Source organism: Corvus moneduloides, chromosome 2 (assembly GCF_009650955.1).
Source record: "Corvus moneduloides isolate bCorMon1 chromosome 2, bCorMon1.pri, whole genome shotgun sequence".
NCBI classification, from domain to species: domain Eukaryota; kingdom Metazoa; phylum Chordata; class Aves; order Passeriformes; family Corvidae; genus Corvus; species Corvus moneduloides.
The window spans coordinates 76,369,442-76,378,317 of record NC_045477.1 but is presented as its reverse complement, the minus strand read 5'-3'; the positions used below and the strand labels follow the sequence as shown (position 1 = coordinate 76,378,317).

The 8,876-nt window shown below is 52.0% G+C and overlaps 1 protein-coding gene across 3 annotated transcripts; it reads right to left on the bottom strand.

Annotated features, from left to right (window-relative positions):
- Positions 1 to 403: 403 nt before the first annotated feature.
- SLITRK5 (SLIT and NTRK like family member 5) lies at positions 404 to 7,591 on the bottom strand. Of its 3 annotated transcripts, none has more exons than XM_032100025.1 (3): positions 7,465 to 7,591; positions 5,950 to 6,155; positions 404 to 4,978 (listed from the first exon to the last, which is right to left on the bottom strand). In XM_032100025.1, exon 3 carries the CDS (start codon positions 4,968 to 4,970, stop codon positions 2,088 to 2,090), a length of 2,883 nt encoding a protein of 960 aa, XP_031955916.1. In that variant the 5' UTR covers positions 4,971 to 4,978; positions 5,950 to 6,155; positions 7,465 to 7,591; the 3' UTR covers positions 404 to 2,087. The 3 variants fall into 3 exon arrangements, with proteins under 3 accessions (XP_031955916.1, XP_031955917.1, XP_031955918.1); XM_032100026.1 differs by having other exon boundaries at positions 5,950 to 6,044; XM_032100027.1 differs by lacking the exon at positions 5,950 to 6,155.
- Between the last annotated feature and the right edge of the window lie 1,285 nt (positions 7,592 to 8,876).

The following is an 8,876-nucleotide window of genomic DNA, read 5'->3' as shown; positions in this document are numbered from 1 at the left end:
AGAATAGAACAGAGCCCTTTTGCAATAAAAGATGTACTAGTGAGCAACTCTGAAAACAGTATTAAATATAATAACCTAATGAAGAAAGAAAAAAACACATGTGAAATATCACTTACCCTATTCCATATACTAAAGAACACCTCAGTAAGGAAACAAAATGTAAATATAAAACTATCCTATTCAATATGTTGTTGAAACATATATCCCTGTGTTCCTTTCTAACCCATGTTATATATGCTGGTAATTACCACGTCATGTTTCGAAAACAGAGAACATATTATGTTTTGCCTAGAAACATCAGATCTTTTTGGTGAGCCTTAATTGCTAGTAAAGAGAACCCAACATACAAACAGATTATTTTGGCCAGAAATTTTAAAGTTCAGATACTCATTACTTCAGGATCTTACATTTGAAATATTTATCAAGTGTTTATTCAGAAACTATTAAAAAATCACATGTGCTGGGATACATATGAGACATCAATTGTCCCATCTTACAGTGATGCTGTGTTTATGAATATCCTTGCCATTGCCTGCTGCCCAAAGGGGTAAAGACATTTTATAGAGATGTGTACAGTCCATCATTTGGTCTTTCAGGATGCCAGTAAACATGTGGATCTGTACAAGTGCAATTGTACTCAACTAAACAATCATAAACTGGCTACAACAGTTGAAAATCATTATATTTTGGTTAACTAATATAAAATTTAAAAAAAAGAAAAAAATGAAACCAGCAAATCAAAAATGAAACTTTTTTTTACTGATAAAATGAATGCCTTCTACATGTCCCTCACTAGTTTGCCCAACCAGACTCCTGAGTAGGAGGTTGCTAAAAGATACATTTTTAAATAAACATGATTTTTTTCCTCTTGTGATCAGATTTTATGTCTTAGATTGTCTGTTAAGATTTGGTCATAACTGGCATTATCTATAGTGATTTAAAAGGTCCTTCTGATACTATATCAGATTTCGGAAGAAAACTCTCAATACAGTGCAATACTTTAAAGCAATCCACAGACTTTGGACCCCATCCTGAAAAAAAAAAAAAAAAAGAAACACTTAAACATTCCAGTATTTTTACTTGTAAGAAGAATTCTTCATCATCTATCCTAATTTTTTGGGCTTTCGACTAACTTTGCTCAATGAGTGAGTCTCCAGAACTACACTCATTGGTAAAGTTATTCATGTGCTTAAGTGCCTGCAGGATGAAGGCCTAAGCTGGGACTTCTTTCACAAATAGAGATACTCAAGTGAGTTAAAAATTTGCAAGATTAGGCCCTAAAATAGTGAAGGAAAGAGAAATGCTAATGTGCATATAAAAATAGGTGCTACAATAAAATATTTTTTTATATTTCATCAATAAGTTATTTTCACTAACCAGTTATGGATCATATATCTCTGCACTCTTTAATGATTTGTCCACATCTACAGTGATCCTTTTAAAGATCATATATATTTTTTTTAATTCAAAAGTCCAGAAAGTATACAAACACATCCTTAAAAAAAGGAAACCTTGTATTAAAGTCGGGGTGTGCTAATCTCTCCATAAAAGCCATTTAGACTCACCCATGGCTAAAAGGGGAAAATGTGTGCCGTACTCTTGAACCAGAAAGAAAACTAAAATTAAGAATGTCTGTTAAAAAAACCCAAAAAACAAAACCAAAACCATAAAAAAACACAAAAGAAAGCACGACCTGAATATGACCTGACAAGAAACCAAGAAACCTCCTGCCACCTTCCCCAAACACACATGGCCACCCACACAATGCCAGTGTTGTGCCCATTTTACACAATAGGTGGTTTCCCACTTCCAAATGCAGTAAAAGAGAAAAAAACCAAAACCAAACCAAACTGAACAGCACACCCTTTCAGAATCATTCCCCGAAGCTGAAAAGTCCTGTGCCAAGGCACTTCACCCTACAATAAAATGAATTAAAAGGGGGAAAAAGAGGAGGGAGGCAAGGTGTGTGTGGGGGGGGAGGTCAGCATTTACGTTTCTTTGTTTTGCGTGTGGTTGTTAAATACAAATACTCTAGAGAAGGAGCTGCTGAGACTGGCGAGGGGACGGGGGGGCAGGGGGGCTGTTTCTCAGAACTGGCTGAATGTGGTCTGTTTTTCCAGCACTTCGAGGTAGTCCGGCTCTGCGTTTAGTTTTGCTTTTAGCTCCAGATACTCGTTCCTGTTGGGCTCTACATAGACAGTACTCGGGGGGCTGTAGAGCACCGTCTCCCGGAGCCTGGCGTCCCCCGGCCCCGGGTGCAAGTACTGGTGGGCACGCCTAAGGTCATAGTTGGGGGAGTAGGTGTAGGCGGCGGGGAGCTTGGGGTAGTCGGGGAGGGTGGAGCCGGGTGTGCCCAGCGTGGAGGGGGAGTGTTTGTCGGGCTCCAAAATGCCCCTGTAAAAGCGATCGGCGTCTTGCACCGGCGAGAGCAGCTCCTCCCGCGGCTCGATGGTGCTCACGCTGTACGCGGGGCTGCGCGCCGGCGCATCCTCCCCGCCGGGCGCCGGCGGCGGCGGGGGCGGCGGGGGCGGCGGTGCACCCCCCCCGGATGGCAGGGGGTGGCTGCTGTAGGTGACCTTGAGCTCGTGAAGCTCTTTGTAATCCTCGCCCGAGTTGCCTTCCCGGGAGCGGTAGATGGGGTTTTTGCACATATGGCCCAGGGGGTGAGGGATGTACTCGTAGACGTGGCCGGCGGGGGTCTTCACCTTGGGCAGCGCCGTGCCCCCGCCGCCGCCCCCGCCGCCGCCGCCGCGGTGGGGCGGGTGCTGCTGGAGGTGGGGGTGGTGGTGGTGGTGGCCGCCGCCGCTGTAGACGCTGTACTGCATGTTGAAGGAGCTCACGTCGGAGTTGTTGGCGCTGGCGTGGTCGCCCTGGCCCTTCTTGCGCCGCTTCATCACCAGGACGAAGAGCCCCGCCGCCACGAAGACGGACATGATGAAGACGAGCAGCAGGCTAAGGATCAGCACCGAGAGCGGCACCGAGGAGCTGCCGCCGCCGGCGCCGCCCGCGGGCGGTGAGCCGCCCGCCGCCGCCGTGCCATTGAGGCGCACGGTGGAGGAGGAGGGGGTGGTCCTGGCGGGCAGCTGGCCCGGGGACGGCGTTGGCGTGGAGACGACGATGTCCGAGTAGTCGGGGCACAGCAACTCCGCCCGGACGGCCCGCATGTCGCTCTGGGCAAACTTCTTAGGGGACTCGCAGATAACCTGGTCCACCAGGACACCGGTGTTGAGCTGTTCCAGCCACAGCTTCATGCCCACCACGTCGCAGGTGCAGTCCCAGGGGTTCTCGTGCAGGTCGATCTGCAGCAGGGATTTCAGCTGGTCGAGCACCCCGCTCACTGGCAGGTAGGAGAAGTGGTTGCTCCGCAGGCTCAGCCTGTAGAGAGACAGACCAGAAAAAATGTTCCCTGGCAAAGACCTCAGCAGATTGTTGTTCAAAAACAAGAGCTGAAGGTTGGGGACAGATTCAAAGGTGCCTGCCTCTATCTCCCGGATGACGTTGTACTGCAGGAAGAGGTACTGCAGGCTTTGCAGCCCAAAGAACAGCTCTGGGCTCAGCCGCTCGATCCGGTTCCCATTCAGGTACAGCCTTCGCAAATTAGTTAAATCCCCAAAAGCCCGGTCCTGAATGACCGAGATCCGATTATTGCCCAGATGCAGCAAATCCAGCCCAGTGGCATCCACAAAATCTGCCCTGCGTACCAGCGCAATGTAGTTTTCCGTCAAATACATCTTCTTAGGATTATAGGGTTTGGGCTGCAGTTCAGAAATGCTCTCAATCTTCCTCTCCTGACAATTGACATTGAGGCCCAGGTCAGAAATCTGCAAGTTGCAAGTGCAGGCAGTGGGGCATTCCAAAGGCACCGGGGATTTGGTCTGGTAGGCAATGCTGGGGCCATAGTTGCTGTATCCCAGGTCTTTTGAGGGCAGGCGGGAGGTGGGGCGCACCCTCGTCTTGTTGGGTTGGCGGGTCCCTTTGGGGGGCTTCAAGGGAGATTTGTAAACAGCTGAAGAAGAAGTGGCCACGGAGTTGACCGAGGCTGGGGTAGTGTGGAAATACCCTGTGGTGCTCAATGGTGTCTGAGGTCTCATTTCATAATCAGAGATGAGCCTCCTGGGGCAAAGCTCCTGCTTGGAGACTTCATCCAAGTCTCGACCATGTAAGCGGAAAGGGGTCTCGCAAACCACATCTCCCACCAGAGCAGAGTATGAGATACTGTCCAGCCAATCCTTTAGAGCAATCAACTCACAGGAGCAATTCCAGGGGTTTTCCTCCAGCTGCAGCTCCACCACTTTATCCATGTGCTGCAAGAGGCCCACATAGGGCAACAGCTTCAGCCGGTTGCCCCTCAGGTCCAGGTGAGTTAAGGGCACAAAACGGAAAAGGTTGTTGGGCAAACTGGAGAGGAGGTTATCATTGAGAATCAGCACCTGCAACAAATGCAGTTTGCTGAAGGCATTGGGTTCAATGACGCTAATATAATTATAATCGACCTGTAGGTATTCCAAACTCTCTAGCCCAAGGAAAGTGTCATCCCGTAAAAGTTCCAACTTGTTATTGTTCAAATGCAGCCTCCTTAAACCTCTCAGACCATGGAAGGCCCCAGTTTCGATGTCTTGTATGTCATTGCTCCCCAGATGCAAAATTGAAGCCCCTGTGTAATTGACAAACTGGTTTGGGTACAGCCTGTTCAAAAGGTTCCCAGACAACAGGAGGTGGTAAACAGGGAACCTTGGTGGACTGATCTCAAAAAGGCTGATGATCCCTCTGTTTTCACAGCTCACTGTTAAGATGCTGTCCTTCTCCTCACAAGGACATGCGTTATCACAGATTTCCCCATAATACTCGATGCTTTCTGCCCAGGAAAGGACTAGTGATGTTAAAGCAAACGCGATCGTCTGCAGCATCCAGATATGCATTTTTTTGTTGAGGTCCTGTTCCAAAGTTACTGTAGAGCAGCAAGCATACATTTTATTTCCTGTAATGATAAGGAGAAAAAAAAGAAAGTAGCATAATAGGGTAGCCCCATAACATTTGACATGGAAACAAAGTTTATATGTGTTCAGTAGGGTAGAGAATGGACCCACTAAAAAACCCCCCGTCACTTCTAATTCTCACACTTTTAGGAACTGGATGACATGCATTGATGAAAAGGTTGATAGGCAACTCCTTGCGAGTCAAATGCCTGTGGTGTCTAAAAAGGTGAGGTCACAGTAGGAATTGTTCTGGTTTCTGTTTGTGTGGGGTGCATTTCAATGCTTCTTTGGATTTCCTTTTCACAACTAGCTCCATAAATATACATAAAATGGCTGTCAGTTCAGTTTCATGTTTCTAATTTAAGAGAAAAGAAACACCATTTTACGAAGTTTCCCACCTCCCCTATTACCCAGCTCCCCCTTCCCTTCAGAACCTCCCTGCTGAACAGCGCATCAAGGTCTTCCCCTCCTTTTACCTTGATTTTTAACCAGTGGTGGAAATACCATGATAGGAATCCAAAGAAAAATGCTCAGTGCTGAAAACGGCGTCTTAATTCAACAGAGGGAATACTGACACATTCTCCACATCACACATTTCTTAAAACTCTTTTATGTTGGTGGTTTTTTTCCTAGCTATACATTTACACAGCACACACCCACCCACACAGACATGCACACATGCACACACACACACACACACACACACACATGCGCGCACCCCCAGATGACTTTTGTGGAGGAATTCTTCTGTAATGAGATTAAACACATGAACCTCCTACTTCAGTGCACTTAACAGCTCTCGTCCAATACGGAAATTTTGTATCTTTAAAAAAGCAAATAATACTGATTTTTGATCCCCTCCCAAGTTATACACAATGTAACACAGCTCATTTTAAGCAGAAGTCTCCTGTTCTCTCTCTTTCTGACACACACACACACACATGCTCTTAAAAGAAATGTTTTAACCACTCACCCAAAATTTGTGAAAAATGTAAAACATGCAGGTCATCTTCGGAGTCTCATCCATATCTGACATAGCGCTTATTCCCAATGTTCTGCAAAACTAGCCTGGTAGAAGTGGAGAGATCTAAATAGGTCTCATGAAAATATCTCATTGCCAACACTCCAAACATCAGAGTTACTGATTATAAGCAGCGATGGCTGTCAGTACTCTTCATCCTTTAGGGGAGAAGACACCCAGGCTGATTAAAAGCCAAGGAGGGTAGAAGGGAAACCCTACCATTGACCTACGTCAGTAATTTAATGCCTGAATTCCAGCTAGCTGGAACCAAATCCTTTCCATTCCTTTTTTTGCAGTCCTTCTGACTCCTCGTGGCTTTCTTCTACTTCTATTAGTCTAAAAGCAATATGAATAGGGAAAATAAATGCATTTTGTGTGCCGGTAGGGGAAGACTAATAAATCATCAGGCTTAAATGCTGGGATCTTGGAGCAGGCTTGCATTTTCTATCGTCCACCTCAGAGCTCCAATCCTCATGAAACAACTCTGGTTTGGAGGAATGCACCCTAAAAAATGTGAAGTCTCAGTACTGCAAGACATCTCCTGTGGCATCAGGTTCAAGGCTGCAAAACTAGCACTTGCAGCAAAGGCAATCATGCAGCAAGAAATTGGAAGTCTCCGTGAATCTCTCTCTAATTCTGACCAGACGTCAACTGGATCAGAATTACTCAAAGCAAAAAGGCTTCACTGCATAAAGGCAGCAGAAATCTTACTCAAAGGCATGTATCTAAGCATATTTTTTCTCAGCTCGATCAGATCCATTCATCCATTAACCAACAGTTCTTCGGAGGAGAAGAAAAACCCACAATGACAACCTATTGAAAACCTGCCCGGTCAGTGTTAAACTCCCAGGCATTTTACAACTTTAATTCAATTATGGTTAGCAAAGGAGGCAAATACAATTTTCCCTCCCTCTCCCTTTCTCCCTCTCTCTGACAAAAAAACCGCGGGGGATGGGAGGTAAAGAAAATAAAGTTGTAGCTGGCTATATGCAAGGTTGCAATCCCGCCCTGGAAACCCCTCTGTGATGACTGTGTGCTGCTGTTCGCCAGCTCCCTACAGAGGTTCAGATTGAGGGGGGGCGGGGGGTGGGGGCGACGGGGGGGGAGGGGAGAAAAGGAAAGGGGTTGCATCGGGATTTTTCTTGCGTGTGTGGTTTTTTTTTTTCCCCGAAGAGTTCAACCCTTAGATTACCGCACTGCATATCCGGCTGGAAGCAGCTTTCAGTACCGCCGACAGCAGCAGCGAGCGAGCAGCCCCAGCCGGACACTGCCACCCAACTGAGCAGCACCCCGAGTTGGGAGAAATGGCTTTCGGGCGAGGGGGGCAAACGGCGAGGAACTGGGGGTGGAAAGCAACAGCAAGGAAAGACCCGGCGGGGAAGGGGCGGGGGTGGCGGGGGGGGGAACGAGGAAGGGAGGAAGAGAGGAGGGAAAGAGAGCGAGAGAAAAGTCAACCCCGGTACTTACTTCGCCCGAAATCTCCAGGGCCCAAGCATGGTGGCAGCCCATGAAGATGCCGACCCGCTGCGCGGGCGCTGCGCGGAGCCGCCGGGGCGGCGGAGGCGAGGACGGCAGCGCCGGGGAGCTCGGTGCGGAGCGCGCGCGGGCACCCCCCGCACGCAGGCGGCGCCGAGGCACAGCGCGCGCTCAGGGGCGCGCGCACGCGGGCACCCGCGCCTCACACTCAAACGCGCGCGACAGCGCGCGCGCCCGGGCAGCCGCGGGCGCGCGCCCGCCACGCACGCGCACTGTGGCGCGCGCCCGCACGGCGGGGCGGGGGCGGCCGGCGGAGCGCCGCGCTGTGCCCGCGCCGCCGAGCGCAGCGGGGAGGCGGAGGGAGGGGAGAGAGGGCGGGGCGGCGGCGCCGAGCGGGTGCGGGGGAGCGCGGAGGGGCGGGAGTGCAGGGGCCGCGGGGGAGGGCCGCGGTGCGGGGCGGGTGTCCCCGGGTGACGGCGCGGCGGCGGCAGCCGCCGGCCCCGTGGGGCGCCGCGCAGCCCGCTCGCACGGGCACACCAGGCACACACATGCCGATACGCGCGCGGCGCGCCCGCCCCGCCACACCCCCGCCCCACGCACCCCGGGGCTGAGCTCGCACTTTGGCCAGCACGGGCCAACTTTCGCCGCGCTCCGCCGCCCCGCTGGCCACCGGCCCCGCTCTCTGCCGGCCCCGCTCTCCGCGACCCTCGGGCGGAGGTCCGCAGCCGCCCTGTCCTCTCCTGCAGCGCTCGGTGGCCGCGGCTGGGCGGCGCGGAGCGGAGCCGCGGCGAGGGGGCGGCGGGAGCCGGTGGCCCGGCAGTCGCTGCTGTCGCTGCTCGCTGTACGGGAGCCTCCGCCGCATTCGCGGAGACCGCGGGAAATTGGGTAGTCGCGGTGAAACAAAGTGCCGGGTTTCGCTACGTGCGCTCTCCGACACCGAGGGTGCGGGCGTGTGACGGGGCCGTTCAGCTTCTCTTTTCTCCTCTGCCTACCCCAGCCGCGGGTCGCGGAGGGAGCCGGGGCACGGATGCAACAGCAGCATCTAAGAGACTGTGGCCGCCCCCCATCCCCGCCGGGCCGTTCCCCGCGGCAGCGCCAGGGCCCGCGGAGCCGGCCGCGCTCCCGGGCGCTCCAGGCGGCCGCGTGCTCCCGCCGCGCGGCGCGGTGCGGCGCCTTCCGCCGCCGCCAGGTGGCAGCGCAGGGCGGCGGATGGGCCGCGCGGAGCCCCGCGGGCGCTGCCCCCGGCTCGGGCAGCGCGGCCGGAGCGGGGACGGAGGAGGCGACGCCGCGCCGAGCGCCTTCCCTTTATTCCCGGTGGGATAACCGCCGTTATTAAGTGTGCATGCGGACCGCAGAGGGATTTTCGATGCCAAGGCTGGCTGTAGCTCTGGGGATGTTTTTTT